General features: G+C 41.0%; 1 protein-coding gene across 5 annotated transcripts in view; it reads left to right on the top strand.

Annotated features, from left to right (window-relative positions):
- Positions 1 to 21,452, top strand: part of AGAP1 (ArfGAP with GTPase domain, ankyrin repeat and PH domain 1) — a 385,812-nt gene that overhangs the window by 223,471 nt on the left and 140,889 nt on the right. For all 5 annotated transcript variants that reach the window (XM_072874082.1, XM_072874081.1, XM_072874078.1 and 2 more), the window contains one exon: positions 20,373 to 20,477. In XM_072874082.1, coding sequence (XP_072730183.1) covers positions 20,373 to 20,477 — 105 coding nt within the window. The remainder of the gene's footprint in view (positions 1 to 20,372; positions 20,478 to 21,452) is intronic.

The raw sequence follows: 21,452 nt of genomic DNA, 5'->3' as shown, positions 1-21,452 counted from the left end.
ATGTGATTATGGTGTTCAAGAATTTTTCTTCTCAGATTTTTAAAGGCTTTATCAAAGCAGACAGCCTTTAGTTTTAGTTGAATTTGTCCATGTGATATGCTTTAAGAACGTTAGGCACAGAATTTGAATTAAAGTTTTTACATTATGGAGTGAAAAAATACATGTCTTAAGTTAGTATAACAATAGATTTTGTCTTCTTAGGAAAGTCTCCAAAGATTGAACTGGGCAAGCTAGTGTATACTGAAGGTCTCGGGTTATCAGCAAGACAAGCGAGAAAGGGAACCAGATGCAGGAACAAGTTTCAGAAAAACATTGCCACATGTAAGCATCACAGGAGTGAAATGAACCGTTAGACTACATAATTCAAGTCCAAAACCATAAGTATTAGTAAAAGAAAACCTCTTTAATAAGGTAATAACCAAGACCAGAATATTAGTTTTGAATACTGTCATATAATTATGTCTTTGCAGTGAAAAGCCTGCATAATGTGTATTGGCTAGCTTGATTATTTTACTGTGTTCTTATTTCATTTGGTGTATATGAAGTATGAAAAATTGACCTAAAAGGCCGTACACCTTGAATGAACCAAAATGTCGTATCATAAATATGCTTCACAGTAATTTGAAGTAGGCCTTACTGTCGAAAGAGACTCAAAGCTGGGTTCCTTCATTCTACATATCAGAAGAAGTTATTATTTGAAAAGTTCTGAGATGACGTGAAATATCACGTGAGTGTGATCACTGTATAGTTTCATATATATATATAGGTATAGATAGATACAGATATATATACACACATATATATATGAAACCCCTATGTAAAAAAAAAAAACAAAACGTAAAAAACATTATCGTGTAGAAATGGCAAAGCTAGAGCAGAGGGCAACCAGAGTGAAACAGGGATTTGAGAACATCGGTGTATTCAAAAGGTGAGAGCGAGACAGGTCTGCAGTCTTTGGAAAGAGATTAAGAGCAGCCTTCTTTTAATGGCCGGGATTGATTCCGCGAGGCTGTTTGAGCTCATGTCAAGCACGACACAAGGGGCAAGAACTTAAGCTGGAGGAGAGGCCAAGCACCACAGGAATGCAGGTGGAATCTGAATAGCGATAAAACAGGCACTTTTAATACATTACATGCAAAATTCAGTTTGGATTATTAGCAAGTGTTAGCTTGGCTAAGGGTTTTTAGAATTCATTCCTTAATGCAATTCATTTTTGCTGGCTACCTTCGAACTTTGGAAGAATAATGTTTAGATGATACCGCGAGCTACACTGCCAAACTTTTAGCACCCAAAATTAAAAGCTCAATTTAAAATGTGAACTAGATCAGAAGCCCACGGAGGCAGGAACTTGGCTGTGAAAAGGGGCTTTGATGTCCGTAATGTCTATTGTTTAATGTCTGGTTTTTGCTTTTAAATGCCAATGCACAGCATGGAGGCCTGGCCCTCCCATTGTGCAACAGAGGGTGCTTTGGGTGGTAGGGGGAAAAAAAGGAGAAATCTTCCATCCTGCGAGCACAAAGTTGACAGGTTCGAAGGCTTTTGGAGATCTTTTTTAGGAAATTGTGTGCTAAAGTGTGCAAATCCGAAGTAAGCGTGCTGTGCGTGCGTGTGTGCAAGAGAAAGTTAGCAGTCAGGTTTTATCTCTTAATAGAGACTGCTGAAGTAAGGGTTAGGTAATTGAGTTTATAATTAATTAGCCATAACCCTCATCAGATAAAGCAGTTGTCGAGATTTTTTTTATCTCCTTTCTCTCCCCAGGGCCTGCCCTTCTTTGTCCTTGCACTGACAGCCAGCACTTATCTTAGGCCTTCTCCAGGTCCGTGCCCATCAACCCCTCCTCCCTTGGGCTGATTTTTGGTGGTCAGCCGAGACCCTTATTGTCCTGTAAGGCTCACAATCAGCCTAGCTGTCGGGTGCCGGGATGATGAATTAGCGGTAGGAGTTAACGTGTAGGTGAACTCCAGATTGGACTCCCGATAGCTCGCAGAGCAGCTTCTGTGTGTTAGTCACTCTCCCCAGCGCTGATACGCCGCTGACACTTTGCAACAAAGAGGTTAAAAAGGTAGATATAGTAAAAGAAATGGTGCATTTCTCCAGAAAGTTAGGATGCTTACAAAGAACCCTTAATTTCTTCTGCTGTGCAATTCACCGCAACAATACCCAGAAAATAAATTAGATTTTACAGTTTCTTTTGGTGACCTTGTCTCCCGTATATTGTGGGTTGAAGTAGTTTGCTTGCAGTAGGGGTAGAAACTTTAGACACGTATCTTAAAAGCATCAAGATTGTAAAAGGTGTCTAGTCTCTCTGCCTGTTGAGCTAGATTAAGGGGATTTGGACGTCGAATTTATCCTCTATCAAAGCACCGTCCTTTTATGGATGCACTGGAGAAAAAAAGCTTTCTTGCTGTGTTTACAGTAGGCTTGGGGCATTGAGCTGGGTTTTTTTAGACAGGTTTACCTGCTGGAGGGGAAAAATGTTCAGAAACAAGTCTGTGGGTTTTCTCTTCATCCGGAGTTTTTGAATTGGAGATGAAGACTCCCGTGTCTTACAATATTGACTTCAGGCTTCGGATGAGCACCATTTCTCCTTAATCTGAGCGGCAGCACTAGAAAATGTAGCTAAGTGTCTTGATGCAAGAAAGGCTTGATTCTTTTTGAAAATATATAAAGCATTATTCTTCTGTGGTCTCCTTAATTTCCAAGTAGACTGGTAAAGCTTTCCTTTTTCCTTGTGATTTCAGCAGCAACGTGCGTTTTTAGTTTGACTTCAATTCTTTTTGGACTCAAGCAGCAGAAGCTTCCCTGGGCACACGTATGCCTTTCTAGGATCTTACTGAAAGTTAAATCAGTAATATATTAGTTAACCTCCATTTAAGATGACAGTGTAAGTGCATAAAAGAGATTACTGATGGCAGAACAAACCTGTTCCATTTTGGAATAATAGCTTAGCAATTGTCCTAGTGGGTCTTACAACCCTGCAGCTGCTGTGCTGTGATGCTTGCGCTTTATGAAGCTCTTCAGTTATGCAAGATGTGTACATAATCCAAGCACGGGAAAGCAAATTTTCATGTACCTCACTGCTAACTGATTAATCTAATGGAGGAGTAAAGGAAGCAATTCTGTGACTTGTGTTTTGGCATGAGTTGAGACCGGGGAAATTCCAATTAGAGATGCAGAAACTAACACCCCCCTCCTCCCCCCAAGAGGGCTTTCACGTATTGGAGCAGATATCTAACAGGGCTGTGAAATCTCCATCCTTGGAGGTGGCTCCAAGGGTGACTTGGAGATGACTCCTCAAGAGTCAACTGGACGAGGCCCTAAACCTGATCCACATTGGCCTGGCTCTGAGCAGAGGGCTGGACTGGATGACCTCCAGAGGTCTTTCCAACACGTGTTGTTCTGATTCTATAAATCGAGGTGATGTTCAGGTAATCTAGTGAACAAAGTCACATTTTATACGTTGCTGACATTGATGCTTCTGGAACACTAGTGACATGTATGTTTGTATTTCAGTGAAATTAGCTTCTCTTAGGTCAGTAAAAATAGGAAGAAAAGATTGCTGGAGGATCGCTTCCGAGAAGAGTGAAAATCATTGGTGGCCTAGTGTAAGGTCCTCTGTTCTCAGCGGCAGAGTCCTGCTGCGTTGTAGGTTCTGCTCATCTCTGATGGGAATATTGCTGCCATTCTGAAGGGCTTCGTGGAGGCAACTTGCTGGCACTTTTCACTAATGCACGGGTGAGAGAAAAATACAAATGCCCAAGGAAGCCTGAACACAAAATAGTCTCTGTACACGAGTCTTAACCCTCACCCCACCCCAAACCCTACGTATTCAACTCTTAGACTGTATGTAGTATATGGAGACAGAGTTGCCGGTGGGGTATTGGAGTGCCTTGACCAACCTCTCTAGCCCCGTTTCACTAATTCTGTGATGAAAAAATGAAAACCTTTCTGCTGGTGATCAACAGTCTTTCTGCCCTCTTTTAACGTGGCTAGGGGAGTCTCTTGTAGCATGCATGGATTTTCCTACACGCAGCTCCTAGTTGTGGGTCAGAATGGCTAGTTTTGCATCTTGCAACTGGAAGTGAATCAAAGGGAGGAAACAGCCTTCTCGTCCCCCAAAGAGGCACTTGTGTTTTATATGTGAGAGAGACCAAGCATGAATACAGTGGAAGAAAAGAAGATAATTATAATCTCTCTAATGCAAGACCTGTGCCAAATTTTTTTCCAGGTTGAGAATTTGTACCTCAAATGAATATCAACCTTGTATTAACGTTATCTCATGCAGAAGGATAACTAAGTGCACAATCCTTTTAATTCTAGGAAACAGTGGAGGGAAAAAGCTTTTGCTTTAAATTTGAGTCTGAAATGTAAGATATTGGGAAATACAATTTTTCTAAAGCAAAGCTGATAGCGACTTCTGGAAAATGGGTGTGGATCAATAGGATGGATTCGGTCTGGATTGAACTAGCGTTTACATGGTTGGTTTTATGATAGAAGAATATTCTTCTTATTTAGTTTTCACTGGATATTTTTTAACTACTGTATTGTAAATATATATATTACATAAAAACCTAATAAATCATATATAGACAGCTAATAATAAACTACATATTAATGTAGTTAATGTAGTTGTGGTTGCAAGTTTTTCTCCTTTGAAGAGGACACATTTTCTTCTCTAATACTCATATTACTATAGGTATTAGAGAAAACTGTGTATAGTAGATCAACTCAGTTTCAGGCTTTTTAGTTGCTGTTGGTAAAGGAAAATGACATGCTTTGTTCCTAAAGGAATGTTTAAATGAGGTTTTAGCTGTCATCTTCAAATGTTCCATCAGAACATTTCAGAAGCCTTCAGAAACAAGTGGAGTATGTTACAGGACATGTTAAAGAATGTCCATGTTTTAAATCAATACTGAGATTTACTTATACAAAACAGAGAATTATGGAGGAAAGAGATAATTAAAACTTGTAACCCTTCAAAGCTTAGAAAATAGTAATGTTTACAGGAAGATGACAGGGAAGATGTTTGAAGCAGTGGACTGAACTGGGAGGTACCTTACTCTTACTGACTCAGCCACAGACCGTGGCCTTTGGTCAAATGAATAAAATTCTTGGTTCTGCAGACACCAGGATAACAACTTCATTAGTTTGCAGGAGTTGTAGGAAATACCAGTTAAATATTTCATGATACCAGTACAAAAAGTTGTCTCGTCTTGGTGCTGTGGCACTTCACTAGTACTCTTGCTGCAAAACCGAAGCCACAGTTAGACGCGGTCTGGTCCTGTGTACATACACAATACTGACAACTGCTGTGCATCGGTGTGTCGTGTGTCATTACATCCCAGGAGCGTTGGGGTGAAGCCTCGAAATACTCTGATGATTAAAAAAAAAAACAAAACCAACTTGTGTTGAAAACACAGACAAGGCCTAGAGGTGGATGGTGTCACCTAATTTTCTTTGCTGTTTTCAAAGCTAGGATTTTCCTGGGTTCTTTTTTACTAATTGCTGATAACAGTATCACCATTGTTTTAAATGAGTTTGGAAGGTAGGAGAACGTTTCTGAAAGACTGGGCAAGAGTGACAAATGCAAATAAACATCCTTTTGAGACTACAAACCAACACTGATACTGATAGCAGCTAATACCGTGACATTACAGGCAGTTCAGCGTGCAAGCGATCCTGTCGTCCTAGAAGGGTATGATGTATCGCCTGTAGCAGTCAGATTTCTGCTCTTCCCGGGTATTAATTGTTTGTTTTTAAATCCCTAGGATACAGCATGAGGTACATACTGTTTTGCTTTGCTTTTTAAACACTCAAATTACGGTACCGTTTTACGGGGTGTTCTCCTGCGAGATGCTAGGGACAGTGACGGAAGCTTTCAAATGGTGAAAGCTTTTTTCTTTTTTTTCCTTTCTTTTTTTTTTTTAAAATAACAAACTTGATGTAGTAAGAGGAAAGTTGGAATGACTGGACTTAAGACTTGCCACTTTGCAGTTAGGAATTTGAGAGCCTTTGAGGCATTCAGGCACGTAAAGAAGCAGTTTAAGGGCAGTGATAAGATAGCAAAACCTTCTGGTTTAGGCAGCCTGTATAAAGTTGCAGGGATAATTTAAATCCTGACATATTTACAAATCTGTGCTGTTTGTAGGGAACAAAGAGAGTGGACTTTTTTCCTGGAAGGTATCATTGAGAGAATGCTGTGATTTCCTGGGCAACATCGGTGCTTTTTTTCCCCACTCTGGTGATTTCAGAGCAGGGATTGATGGGCCCCTCTTCCTTAACGAGTTTTCTAAATTGATTTGATCATTGGTTTTTGTCACGTTTGTAGAACTAACATGGAAATGACAGAAAAAAGTCCAACTGACACACCCGAGCTCGGGGTATTAAAGTTGGTACTACCAAGTATCAGCAGCAGCCGTAATTGACAAATAATACCCCTCATAAATACTGCCAGTCTTTTCAATTAGTTTTCATCTCAAATTCGGGATGCAAAATGATGGCCTGTCAACTGACAATGGATGACAAAAATTAATAAATTGTCTTCTAAATAGTATGGACACTTAAGAAAAATTGGGCAGCCAATTTAGCACAGCATGAACCGGGGGGAACCTTTTGTACTGTTGCCGTGCCACTAATGTTGTCTGGGTCTTTATTAATGGTGCTTGGCTGCTGCTGACAGTTTTGTTGCTACTGGCAACTTTCTTCATTAAAATTAAAGCCAGCGTCAAATCCCATTAGCTGCACTCTGGGTACCTTGCATTTTTATTTATATATATTTTTTTTGTCTTTACAAACACGTTCTTTATCTATAGAAAGTTGGAAAAGGTGGTTAAAAATTAGTCTTTCGTCTTGTCCATGGCTGATGACTTAACTAAATAATGGATTATATTTTTTTGAGGGAGATTGTCTCTAACATGTTATAACATGCCTAGTCTACAGCCAAGTAACTGCACAGAGAAATCCATAAATGATCTTTATAAATTACCTTTTGTGAACGTAGTGTTCTTCTGCACTGCCTGCAAGCTAGTTGGTTCTCAGATACTCTCTCATAAAACAGTAATAGCTTCTGGAGGAGAGCAGCTCACTTGTATGGTATTCTTCTGTTGCCTGTTCAACTAAAATATTAATGATGTTGCATATATGCTTAAAATGGAGTGATCAACATGTGTGAAAGACTGCTCTTATAGGGAAAACATGCCATGTGTATCTTTACATGATTTTTGGGAGGAGCGAATATCTTTGTTTCTGGAAACATCTTTTGGTTTTCTGCTTTAAAAAGTCCTGGATCGACTCCTTCAGACGTAAGTCTTCATTCATAGAAATACGTAGCGCTGGTAACAGCCTTTGCTATAGCTGCTGTCGCTACTGAGTACTCTAAAACATTAAAATACTGAGTGACCGGTGCACTAAATTACCTGAGGTACATCAAAGCAATCCATATTCTGTATTACAGATCGCATATAAAGAGTTGACCCTTTAAGGCTTCACGTGGGAAAATCTGATGCTACCAGAAATGTCCCACAGATGTGCTGCCAGAAATGCCCAAAGCAGACCGTGGCCTAGCCGCGTGCTTTTACTAATGGAGTACTCTTTCTGGAGCATCACGCTTTGCCGCCGCCTTTCTAGGGGTAGACATTTCCAAGAGAATTTAGTCACGGCCACCTTCATTACAACATCTTCCGTTAATTATACTCTTGGCTTCTGGGCCAGACCACCCTAGCTAGTGTCACGTAACGCGCCTTTTCTGACATCATTTGGGTATGAGCCAGTGACCCAAAAATGTATCATCGCGTCCTGATTCTTAAGGCTTCTGATAGATCGAAATGCCTTGTGAAATGCAAAATATGGTTTGGGTTGGGAGGTAAACCCAACCCATCTATGTGATGGATTGGATTTACATCCCAAGTCTGCTGTAACATGCTTCTGAGTGGGCAGAGAGGTAGGACGAAGTTTTCCGTCGACACCTTACTTTTGCTGTTATGACAATAAAAACGTCCTTTGATTCAGAAAGTAGGAAGTGAGATGGTTCATCTTGTGTCCCGGCTTTGAAGCAGTAGCGCCGTGAAACTGCAGGTAAAACCAGGCTGAAGTGTAAGGGAGCGCCGATGGGTTCGTTGCAGAAAACCAGCAAATGGCTCCAGATGCTAATATCTTCTGACGCACTGTTTTCCTATCAGTATAAACAGAGCAAGTGCTGTATACGAAATACCATTTAAACGTTCACTTAAATGGTTATGTTTGGAAATGATCTTATATGGTAAGTGAAAAACAATTTACGGTTTAAATGGTCTTTTAAACTGATGCACTTACAGCAATTTTTTTACTAAAATATGTGCTGTGTGGCTCAAATCTGAATTTCAATTCAGCTGAAATGTAGAATAAGTGACCTTATCGTTCTCAAGAATGGATACTTTATGGAAGGAAAATAAACTGGTGACATTGAATTAGCATCCATCTAATAAATCCAAGTTGCGCCTTAGCTCTTCTGCTAAATCGTCTTGGTTTAAAAAATTAAAAAAAGAAAAAAAGGTGTCAGTAGTTAATTGTTGACTGAAGCTTAATATCTGTTGAAGCAAATGAGCCATGAAATATACTACATAGGAAGTATTGTATCTGGAGTGATTTTAACATTAAAACAATATTACAATTTTTAACTTGCTGACACAATATGCAGAATCCTTTATTTTGAAATTGCACTGATTAATGCTAAGCTTGGTAAGTGGGGGAGAGGAGGAGTGTATGCTGTATACGAGGCAAAGCAGGCCCAGACGAAACGAGCCTTTTTTCTCCGAAGTACTGGTTTGAGGCATATTAAATGAATTTTGGGTTGTCTCAGAATTTTGGGTTGTCCTGATCTTCAGGAATCCTAATAATAACCTTTGTCAAAAGCATTGATTTATAATTTCTCAGAAAAGTTCTTTCAAATGACTGACACTGGCAATGTGTCTCATATTTTGTTAACTGTAATTTCTATAACACCTATCATAGTAAAAATGGATTACTTCTGCTAATGACAGCAGTAGCTTTGCCTTTTTGCAGTAACAATTTAAGAACACAGCGTAATAAACCTGTATTCAAAAGTTGTCTTTAGATCGTACCCTTAAGTCCCTGGAAATGGCCTTGGCTAGGTTTTCACTGGGGTTCAGGAAGGCATGGTAGATGTGGAGGTACCTTGATATAGAAGAGTCTTCAGATACATCGTGTAGATTAAGCAAGTGCAGAGGCTTCAGAAATGTTGATTACAAGTTTGTGCTGAAGAGAGGTGCCATTCTCCTGCGCTGACCCTGCTGGTGCTGTGGGTTGCTTCTGAGAAGTGTGGAAGTTCCTTCCTTCTCCACTAGACATTGAGCTGATTTCTGACAAAAGGTGAAAACCCACAGACCCTTCTTTTCTGTCTTCTCATCAGCAGAACTCATCTACGGTGTTGTGTGTTGGGGGTTTTTTGAGGGAAATTTTGCACCCACTAAAATACATTTCTTCTCTCAAAGCACCCAACAGTGCAACTCAAGTCATGGTCCTTGACCAGTGCTAGAAGGTTTTTGGGTGAATGGCTACACTTTTTTAATATATTTCAAGCTGAAGCCGGAATGATTTTGTTTTCAGATGGTAAAGTACAGATTGATTCATCAGCAAAAATCAGAAGTCGTTTGATTGCAAGAAAAAAAAGACAACTGTGTATGTTCTGAAAAGGATTATTTAAAAAGACGTCTCTGCTGCCCTCAGTAAATAGATCATCATTTTTAATAAAAAGGTTGTTTAGCTCAATGTCTACTCAGATGGCAAGCACATAGCAAAGGGATGTGGCCATAGCTGTCTCCTTATACGGTTGCCTGTTTGTGTCCAGGCACGTTCTACATTTATCTGAATATTTTCCTCTTGTTTAAGATGAAATTGAGAACACAAGTACTTCAGTGCATTCGCTTGAATGTAGGCTATAGTTGGCAGTTCAATGTGTCGAGAAGGGGCTGTGGTCTTCAGAGCGTACATTGCATCTCAGGTGTTGCAAGATGGTGGCTTTGCTCTTCCTCATGTCCTCTTGGAACAGTATGGTGGCCTCCATGTAACCACCTCAGGCACCATCTCAGGCTGGAGTAGGGCAGTGTCTACATTTGTTCCTCTCGTCACAAAACATTAAAAAACTGTATTAGAGAGTCTGTTCTAAGGAAAACAAAGTGTATATTTATGTTACAACTATATGAAAATACCCTTTCCAAAAGGATCCTTGTTGTAACAATCAGGTAATAACAAGAAATATGGTTATGACTAAATGGGTTTTCCCATTTTCTGCAGCTCTTCTAAGAACATGAAACATGATTTTGTGATCTTTAGGAAATAGGATCTGGCTTAAACCCAGTTATGTCATGTTTGACTCAACCGTTTTAGTGGGTAACCCCTTTTAGCCCATGAACATATCTGCTCGTGTGACTGCTCTTTCTGACTCACCTTCTATTGCCTTACAAAACTGCAGGAATGTGAATGCCTTAGATAAATGAGCTGTAAAGCATTTCTAAACTAATTTCTTGAGACAGACGTAGCACTTGTGATCCCTCTCTGAGCTAAGTACAGCTGCTGCCTCTTGATTTTGGATCTTTTTGGCAGTTGGCACGCAGGGACGCATCTTCCCTCAAAATCCATCTGTACGTACCGCTTGGTGCTAGGCCAGCAAGAAAACGTGCCTGGTGTGGAGAGACATTTCACCCACTGAGTTTGAGTTATGGGTACATTTTGTAACGTTTCAGTAACTCTGAAGCAGCTCTATGTCTGGAAGATGCTAATTCAATACGTACGATTTCCCTTAGCAGGTAAGGTGAGTCAGTTAAAGAGGGTGAAGGAATATTTTTCTCATTAGGCGTCTTATTCTTTTTTTCTGCTATAACGATGAGAGGATACTAGTTGCCCAACATACATTAACTGCATCTCTGAAAGAGATCTTCGTGATGAAAGTCATCCTCATTCCTATTCCTCTGGGTGAACTGGGCATCTGAGGTATATAAACATTCTGACAAGTCAGAGCATGCAATTATTGTTTCTGTGTGTGTATGCACACATGTGTATATTTATTTTTTTCTTTTTTTCTTGGTCTTAGGAGAGATTTGAGGAAAGAGAATGGGGTGGGTGGAAGGAAGAGAGATGGGCCATCTTTGCAGTGTTGAGCTAGTTCAACGCGTCCTGGGAGGCTGGTCACATCATGAAGCAGTCCAGAGAGCGTCGCTACCCTATCCAGCAAGCGTATGTAGTGGGGTCATTGGTACCAACGATCCTGTGACCAGAGGACAAGGTGTAAAAGTAAAGAAAAATGGGGCAATCGGGAAGTACTGTTAACTAGAATAACGAAGAAGGTACCCTTCTACTGTAGAAGAAAAAAAGGTATTTCTTATCTTACCCATATAACGGTTTAAGGACCAGAGGTATAACTGTTCAGCAAAATTGTTTTTTAATGCAGGACACTCCTTTTGATTCACAAATAAAAAAAAATTTTAAAAATCCTATTATGGAGCAGAATTTCTGAGGGTTGTCCATGGAGACCGTTTTGGTCCCAAAATTTCACAACATGAAGTGTGAATCCTTTCTGTACAATAATATGGAACACAGTTTAAAAAAAAAAAAAGAAACACACTTTTTTTTTTTTTCTGCCAGTGTTCTTGGGTTTGTTATTCAGTAGATGCTGTATTAAATTGGATTTTGTGTCCATCATTATTAAAATGTGAAGTGTGTCGGTCACAAAGCATACATTTCAGGGCAGTTAGCTGAATAATTCTTTTCTTTATTATCCCAAATTACTGCTGAGCTCTGGAGAGGTGAGCAGTTTAGCCAATTATTGCCATTTGAGCTGGATTTGTGGGTGATTAGCTCCTGGTCGAATTCAGTCCTGGCAAGGGCTTTGAAGCCTTCGCTTGTGTGATTTTCACAGCAGTGAGGTAGGAATAGACGCGGCTAATGACAGGAAGGTCGCGTGGGTTATGTGACCTGTGAGGGGGGGGCTCGGGTTTAGCAAATAGGGCATCCACAATAACAAGTGTGTCACTAACCCCGCCGTGCATAATCGGAGTTTTATAGGATTGTTGGAGATGCTGACAGCTCAATTAAAGTGTAACCCTTTGTACCATATACCCTGGCAGAATGACAGAAATATTACCAACAAAAAAGGGAGGGGGCCACAAGGGAACTGGTTAAAGATCCAGTATTCTTTTTCTTTCCCCCCTTCATCGGAGCCTGCACAGAGCAAGCTGCAAAAAGCATCCATTTGTGAAATAATAGGTTGTCCGGGGGAGGGGTATGGTGCCAAACATGGCTACAAAAAAAAGCTGCTCTTAAGTGGTCTTCCTGATGTTTCTATGGAAACACTATAGTATCAGGATAGAAAGTTAAAATTGGGTTTTAAGCTTTTCATGGCTTTTCTCCCATGAACCCCCCAATCCCTACTTTATATAAAATACGATAAAGAGAATTTCAGGGTTCAGGGAACGGAGTGCTACTATAACAAGGGCCAAGTAGTAACGTCTGCACGATGATTCCTTTTTTTCGATCATCCCCCCCAATGCTCAGTTTGTTTCTTAAGGGAAATAAATGTTTTGTTACTTCTTTTTCATGCCTGACCCTGCAGCCATTTCTACCGCCACAAATGTTTCCGATCTTAGAGCCTTTTCCAAATTAACTGTGCCACGCGGTCATGTTTGCTTGCACCGAATCAGTTTCCCAACATTGTTTTTCCCTTTAATTTTAGTCTAGAGTAGCAGTGTTTCACCAAGCTGATTGGCGTGGATGCTAACTTCATTTGCGGCCAGCGTAGTTAGAGCGCAGTGCGTGATGCTGGAGCCGCAGCAAGAGGTAAGAGTTCAAACGGAGCCGATCGCTGCCGGCTCCTCTACTGCTGACTTAGACCCCTTGGCATCAGCCGTCTGGTTTCTCTGACACTAAGATAATGATTTGCATCGCAGTGCATTTCACATTAGCGCTGACGATGGTGTCAGGGAAACCACAACTGCCAATGCCAAGGGGTTAATAAACCAACTGCTTGAGATTATTAAGGGTTGTGATTATTTTTTTTTTTTTAACAGTCCAGGGTAAGTGGAACAAACCTCAGAAGGCAACAGAGGCAGAAACTACTGTAAGGCAGAAAAATATTGTGACTTGCTAGGTGCTGTGCCTCCTTCAGAGTGGTAAACTGGGTTTAGAGCAAGAGATGTGCCATTCATTTAAATACGCAGTTGCTTTTTGTAACACACTTGAATATTCAACTCTGTAGAAAGGACATATAGATACCTACAGAGTATGCAATGTGCTATTGATTTTATAAAGTCTAATTTTAGAAATAATCATAAACTAGGGCTAACGAAAGAGTGCTCCTTTCACAAAGCTGTCAATTGAAGGAGAACTCAAGAAGTCTCCTACTTTGCTGAGCATCTCTGTCCTTCAACTACACGTACCTCATTGTCTTTTGACGTGCCTGTTTGGGGGTCTGGAGTATTATCCTGGCCGTTGTGCAGAGGGGTGCAGCTTTGGACTTGCGACGCTCTGCCAGAGCGGAGTATTTATTGCTCCGTCTGGATACTGCAGCAGGGCTGGGTCTTTTGCTTTCCACTCCAATTCTCCTTTGGACATCAGGGTGACTGCTCTTGCGTGATAATCTTTTTGCCTCTTAAGAAAGTTGCTCGTTAGGTGGGTGAATGTGATGTGCCACATGATGGCTTTCTGTTCTCTAGTCCCCAAATTGCAGCGCAGTTGACTCTTCTCAACCACATCGTGCTTATAAGTAAGGTTAGTAGGTTCCTATGCTCAGCAGTATCCTTGAAGAATTCTTGTCCATGCCGTGTTGGAAGTACATAGCCTACCCTTTAAAAAAACTGCAGCTGCAAGCTGGGGAGTTGTGAAAACTTCCCTTAAAATTTTTTGCTGCATATCAGAGGAACTTGCGCATTACCCACAGTTGGCAGGTAAGGTCAAAATCTGGAGGCTAAATTGTTGGAGCAATCATTAAAAATAAAAACACAATAACAGTGAGCACTAAGTTTGTTCTTCCCATTTACCATGTCTTTAGTGCTGAGGTTCCTTGCAGGAATTTGGTAGCCGTTCTTTGTTGGAGGTGGCAATCTTCATTGCCGGTGCTACAATGAACTGTAAGACTTGCTTAATCAGCATGGGGGGTTTTTTTCGTAAATCTTTCTAATTTTTTTTAGTAGCTTGTGTGCAGAGAGCTTGGAAAAATAATGGGTTGCAGGTTGATTGTCCTTCAAGTTTTAGCAAGGCTATTATCTTTTGCTCCAAGTCAGATCTTAGAGCCTCTCCTTTCTTTGTCTCCAGATGGAAATAGTGGCTGATCAGCCTCAGCATTAGATAACCATTCATGGTGTAATTACCTGCTGCGCTGAGTTATTGCCTTGTGTTTAGGGAATGCTAGAAGAGAATTGGGTTCAATGTTCTGATTTCATTTTCTCGTAAAGCTGGTGTATAACGTAAATTTGAATAGTTTCTTCAATGGGGAAGCATCTTTGAATCTGTAGCAAAACTCTGCTACTGCTGTAGTGCCAGTTTTTAAGGAAGGTGTGGGGGGTTTTCCTGTGTGCCTGGCTGCAGTAAGTATATATGGGGCCTTTTAGGGCTTTTTTGCAAGGTGATTGTTAGATACTGAAGTTCAAGAACATTTGAGGTCTCCTGTTTTCAAATCTCTTTAGGGGCACTCCACTTCTTGTAGCCTTTGTTTTGTGGTTCAGTCGGTCCCCAGTTGTGCCCTGTTACTGTAAGAGATGTTTACTACAAGTTTCCAACTGTAAAAACTTAAACAGCTTCATAGCTAATTGACCAAAAGACCAAGCAGCATTCCCTTAAATTCCTGGGGAAAAAAGACTTAAGTTTGGGAAATCAAGAAAACAAGTTTCACTTGTACAGAAGGATTCCAAATACACTGGGCATCTTCAGCAGTTTATTCCCTAGAGGTTTAGTTGCATACTCTGGTGTCTGCTCAAATTAATTGTTGAAGAGAGAGCAGTGACTACCATAAGCTTCCTATAGCATGCAAGTATTGTTTGTAGGGGAAATAGTTTGAGCTGGTGTCTACTATATGCTGGAAGAATGGACTTTAAGACTAGAAACCTGTTACAGTGAAAATATTCTGGAAGCAAAAAATATCAATTAAGAATTAATCTCTTGTTCGTTACTAGGACAAGCTAGACTAGTCCCAGTGCTGCTGGCCAGACTACCTAGAGTTGGCTAGTCATGCAAACCTGGAGGATTTGCCAGCATTTGTTCACCGTGTTAATAGATGTAAAGGAAGGGGATGTTTTATTGACCAGAATTCATATGTAACGGTTAGTTTGTGATCCTGACTGTGAATGGTTGCCTTTCCAGTTACTTGAGGGAGGATGTTTCTCACAAGCGTGAGTTTTTCTTTTGTGAACAGGATGCAAATGATAGAGCTGTAGAAAATTCATAGCACTGCTAGCTGCTAATCATAGTTACAAGAACTAAAGACCTGAGTGGAAAATTAAGAATTTATGCTGTTAATGATTAAGTGCGAGATTACATATTTCATTCTGTCAAAACAGCATCAGGGTAACAGTATGGGGTTGGCTAAAAATTAGGGAGGGGAAGAAAGAAAAGCTTGCATGATGCCAGTACCTCAGCTACGGCAGTGGTGTAAGCTTCTGGAAGAAAATAGAAACCGAAGTAATGTATTTCCTTTCCCAGAAGGTCCAGTCTTGGCTCTGCTGACTTTGAGGGCTCTACCATTTTTACTTGGCATGCCAAGAAAAGTCAAATGTACCAAATCCTATTAAAACAAACAACAAAAACCCAAAAAGCCTCAGGTCAAGTGCTACAGCTGGAGCAGATGCAAAAAAATGTGCAGTCAGTTAAGCTGTGATCACTGGTATTATCCTGCTTGTGAAACCCTTTGTGTCTTGTGGCCCCTGGAAAATCCAAAATACATGGGAAAGGGGGAAAATTAAAATGGAGCTCCACAGGGCATGCAAAATGTGTCGCTCCACGCACAGTATTAATTCTGCGGGCCAAGCAGTGGCTGTAGACAGCTTTTGATGAGATGACACACCTTCGTGTGCATTTTGATGACGTTTATTTGTGGGAAGTATGTAAGGCTGTTCTGCTGCCATCTGTCCGGCCAGTCTGAAAAATTCAGGTGGCTCACCTACCAGCATCTTTGACGCAGTATTAAGCAACTTCAAGAGGTCACTTTTTTAGACGCTGATAATTTGCTGCTTAAAACCTGAAATATTTCCGTAAAACAAATTCATAATTGTTTTGCCATTTGTCTTCATTTGTTGTTTAAGCACGCAAGGTTTGTAGCTCACAGGAAGGCATCTGGAGTGGCGGGGTTTAGCCGATTACTGCATATTCAGATGAACTGTATATTATGGCTAGTGGTCCCTTGGCCGGTGTTGGGTGTTTTTTTTTACCTTAAGTCCAATCAATCCTACACTGGCGGCTTTTCATTAGCTGCTCCTGCTCTCACAGTAATGATCGGGATGCAGAGCCTGATGGCAGTCTGTAACTTCTCCTGGTGCCCTGAAGCTCAACAACGTAAGCTGATTGACTCAGTTAGGGCCCCAGTCTCTAACAGCAAATGCAATCAATAAATCTTTGTTGGTAAATAATTGCTATTGAACAGAGTTTTAATATAAATTTATGAGTGGTGTTTTATCACAGCTTGAGGCTACAGCAAGCCACTGAGTGATGGATTTCAGATAACACTTACATTCATTACATTAACTTTGTAAGTTATTTAAAGCTTGTACACTTAACATTGCTTTTGGCTTGCAATGACCTCCTGGGACTAGATGTAGCATACACATTACTAATAAAGAGCTCGCGGTACGTACAGACGGTTCCTCCGTTTGCTTTGTACGGTGACGCAGTTCCTCGAGCAAAACCCGAGAAGTGAAGTTCGTGCACTCCGGTTGAAGTCTTTTTCCTGTGGCTCATTAAAAGTACAAGCTAGCGCAGTCTAGTAGGAGAAGCGTTCCTCCATTAGGCGCAGAATTGCAATTTTGGAGGGAAGGTGGTAAAAATATTTAATTTGAAGTGTGAAATTCTTCTCAGTTTGTAAGCAAATTGGAGGTGTTAAATTCTTAGTGTTGAATCTGGAGGCTTTGGGTCAGCTACGCCGAACGGCAGGGCTAAAGTTGCAGCTGTAAGACTCTAACAAATCAAAGATTTCATACAAATTAGGAGAAATAATGTTATCCGATTGATAATAATTTGAGGCAGAGATTATTTCGACAGGAAAAAAAAAAATCAGTATTTTGAAGTAGGAGTTGATTTACTTAGTCCCTTACTGCATAGCTTGGAGACTAAATGTGATTTTTCCGATGTGCTGTGTGTACGTGGGGGCCTGTTTGGCCGTGACTGGAGTTGTGCCCAAGCTACCTCTAAATTGCCTCGGAGGTACCAAAGGTCACTGGGAACCCATGTATCTCGTTTCCTAGGCAGAGTATCTGATGTGACTTAAATGTAGACATAATGTGACTGAAGTGAAGGGCTTTTTCTTTTTTTTTTTAGTAACATTTCTTGTCATATCTGGGCCATTTTATTTTTTTTTTAAGTTTAGTTAATGTTAAAGTGCATTTATAACTGAGCTAAACTCCGATACTAAGAGCATTTCTCCAGACCATGCTATATAATTACTACAGACAAAGTGGCGGTCTCTAGCCTTGGGGGAAAAGAAGTGTGGTTTATATGGGCTTCTCTGCTTCATAACACTTTAAGTTAGCTCCTTGTATTCAGAGCAGTTTCCTCTGCAGGTGCTGGAAAATATTTTTAATTCTCACATAATACAAAAATCTATTCTTTTTGCCAAGGTAGTGCCTAAAGAAAAGGCATTGGGAAGTCTGGTTTGTTAGTTAGGCACAAATAGGTACATTGTCCGTATTTACTGCCGAGTATTTTTTTTAACATGAAAGCACAGAATTCCACTTTAAAAGCAAGGTGAAACCCCATTTGGATCATTTTCTTCATTTAGATCCAAAAATAGAATTTCATAATTCACACCTAGATAGTAGCAAAACCTCTGCGTAGTAAAAATCATGGAAGTAGGGGGGTTTTACTATTTATTGAGTTTATAACTGCCGTGAATTGAAAATTATGTAAGTAATGACACGTTTTCTGTATAGCAAAGGGGCAGTTAAAAAGGTGTGAAATACATATATTTTACTTTCTTCAAAACTTAAAAAAAAAAAGGCAAGGGGTCAAAACTTTTAAAAAAAAAAAAAGGCAAGGGGAGCGGGGGGGGGAATCACTGTTGTGATCCTTACAGCTTTTTCCCCATTAAAAGGTCTGAAGAACAGACCAGTGCAGGGAAACAGTAATTTTTGATCCCCACAGCACAGCCGTAACTAGAATTGGGTCCCCCTAAACGCGAGCGAACGTGCTGCAGGTGAGATATGAAAGATTGGAAAGGTGAAGCGACAGATCACCCACTGTAGACAAACATACAAGTCAAAGGCAGAAGAAAGCTTTCATTTTTTAATAGAAGAAAACAACGTCTCTAACCACTGGAAGACGGTAATTGGGATGTGTGACTCACGCACGCAGAAGCTTTTGTAAGAAAGCGTTTCAGAAACCCCATTCTCTCTTGTAAAAGTTTGAGTTGTAGCAAGGAACAGCACAAAAAAAGCAATCCGACCTCCAGACGGTCAGAAAGTGCAGAGTTTGTACCGCTGTGTAATTCAGTCATCCGACACAAGCTTTTCTTTACGGTCCCATCCATAGATTGCCTTGAATTGCGAAGGGTTGTTCTCTGAAGTTTTATTCAAAGTGTGTGTCCAGGAACAGGCAGCTGTGAACTTGGCTTTTCCGCTGGGATCATCGCTGCGGTTGCAAAAGGAGAGTTGTTAGTTCATGTGGATTGTGGTGAGGGACTGCAGCCGAAAGTTATAATGTCTGGAACGGAGGGAGAAAAAAAAATGTGCCTAGCTCTGGAGGACTTCTACTCATGCAGAACTGCCCCTTGTCCCCTCGCGGCTTTGGGATTGGGTGTGCAGAGAGATCGCTTTAGAAAGCTGCAGGTTTAATGGGAAAATGGATAACATAACTTGCTGTCAAGGTTTTAACCTGCTTTAACAAAAACAACTCCACGGGAGTTGGAAGCACCATGACTGGTGGTGCATCTTTCTGTGTTCTGTTTTCCCTTTTTTTTTTTTTAAGTTCCATGGAAAATGAGAATGGAAAAACTGATGTTGTGGGGATTAGAGAACTGAAGTTTGTATTGGTTTAGATTCCTAGTTTTGATTTAATGAAAAGAATGTAAGTGTCCGCTTTTATCGGAACTTGATCCATGGAACTAGTGAGTCCCTGTGGTAGGTACTGTACATGGTGTCTCCACCAGGATGTTTCAGTAAGACTTTCAATAACCAAAGTAGTGTATTAATTCATCAGGAACTGTCTTCTGACTTGGTTTTGGAAATTAAAATTTCCTAGGGAAGTGCATTGCTAAAGCATGGCTTGATTTACCACCTTCGGGGTGTTACAGCATGTTATATTTTGCTTTTCTACGTGACTTTCTATTTTTAAGCTGAGAACAGGTTAATATGCAGTAGTAGTCCTTGTCCATTTGAACACGATGATGACTTTTTATCTCAGCTGTTGATTGTTAGCATTCAGCACTGATGTTTAGGTTGAATACAATTTGTGGAAAGGTGAGTCACCTTGCCCACCCCCTTTCCTCTCTGATCACACCTCCTTCATTAAATTACCCAGAATTTATTGGAAAAACTTTGTATTTGCCCGGTTTGCATTTTGCTGCTCTTGCCTGGAATTGGTGTCTCTTTTGTTGGAATGAATAGCTAGGAGGATTTCCATTGCGGTGTCACCTTACTGCGGAGGGAATGGGAGCGTGAATGTGTGCTCTGCCCTGCTTGTGGAGAGGCTGAGCCTGGACAACAAGGAATCCCCAGGAACACGCTGAAGGGAGCACAAGCCACCCCGTAGGATCCTCGCTCAACCTGGGGTTCATCATTTATTTTAGAGGGCTAGGAAATGCACTCAGCATGGTGTCTTTGTCAACTAGGAGTGCACATGGGTAACCTTACTCTGTGTCACATTAAAATGTGCTTTCCTGAGGCATGGAATTCAGTGCAAAAGCGTTTTCTCTACCCGTTGGACAAAGCCAGTGCTGATACAGCCTTTTCTGTTTATGTGACTTGCTTTATGAAAGCCGCGCTTAGAGCTTTTCCTCCTAAATTGCAAACACTGAAGCTGCCGATGGAGAAAACATGCATCATGGGAGAACAAGGGAAAATGAGTAACTTGCAGGAGAAAGCGTATCTAAAAATGTTGGCAATTATATTTATCTCTTTCTGTGTCTTAAATAGCTGTGCGTTGGCAAAAGAGTGTTTAATCCTTTTTCTTTTTTCCTCTAATAGGGTATGCTGCTAAAGCGAAGTGGCAAGTCATTGAATAAAGAGTGGAAGAAGAAATACGTGACGTTGTGCGACAACGGTGTGCTGACCTACCATCCTAGTTTACATGTAAGTACACCATGCTCTCTGAATGTTCAGCAGTGTCAGGCCCTGATAAAGCAGTGTTCGCAAGTTCGTCCTGACCTGTTTTTGTTGAGCCCTCTTTGGTAGAGGAACTTCTTTCTCTCTCTTCATTCCCTTCCCTCTCAAAAAGGCATAATCTGAAATAAAATTCCCTGGTGCAAGTCTGAGTACAGTGTTGTGGTTTAGCCCGGCAGGCAGCTAAACACCACACAGGCGTTTGCTCACTCCCCCCCGGTGGGATGGGAGAGAGAATCAGGGGAGGGAAAAAAAGTAAAATTCATGGGTTGAGATAAAGACAGTTTAATAGGACAGAAAAGGAAGGGAGAATAATAGTAATAATAAAAGAATATACAGAACAAATGATGCACAATGCAGTTGCTCACCACCCGCTGACCGATGGCCAGCCCATCCCCAAGCAGTGGACTCCCGGCCAGCTTTTGCCCCAGCTTTATATGCTGAGCACGAATGCCGTATGGTGTGGGATATCCCTTTGGTCAGCTGGGGTCAGCTGTCCTGGCCGTGTCCCCTCCCAGCTCCTTGTGCCCCCCCAGCCCACTCGCTGGTGGGGTGGGGTGGGGTGAGGAGCAGAAAAGGCCTTGACCCTGTGTAAGCACTGCTCAGCAGGAACGAAAACACCCCTGTGTTATCAACATTATTCTCATCCTAAATCCAAAACACAGCACTATACCAGCTGCTAGAAAGAAAATTAAGTCTATCCCAGACAAAACCAGGACAGTACAGTCAAGTTCCTTTGAATCCCCTGGAACTGGGGTTCCCTTGCATCCCAAGAGGCAGCTGAAATGGTTTAAGCCTTTATTTTGTGCTGATGCTTTTATGGGCTTGTTGTCGATCCCAGGATTAAAAACCTGAAGTGTTTTTTAAGAAAAAGTGTCCCAGATGTAGTAAAGAGTGAGGAAAGTTTCTGGTATTTGTCAGTGTGCAGCAGTTATGGTTTATTCA

The sequence above is a fragment of the Ciconia boyciana genome, chromosome 10 (assembly GCF_034638445.1).
Source record: "Ciconia boyciana chromosome 10, ASM3463844v1, whole genome shotgun sequence".
NCBI lineage: Eukaryota > Metazoa > Chordata > Aves > Ciconiiformes > Ciconiidae > Ciconia > Ciconia boyciana.
This window is presented reverse-complemented; position numbering and strand designations above follow the sequence as displayed.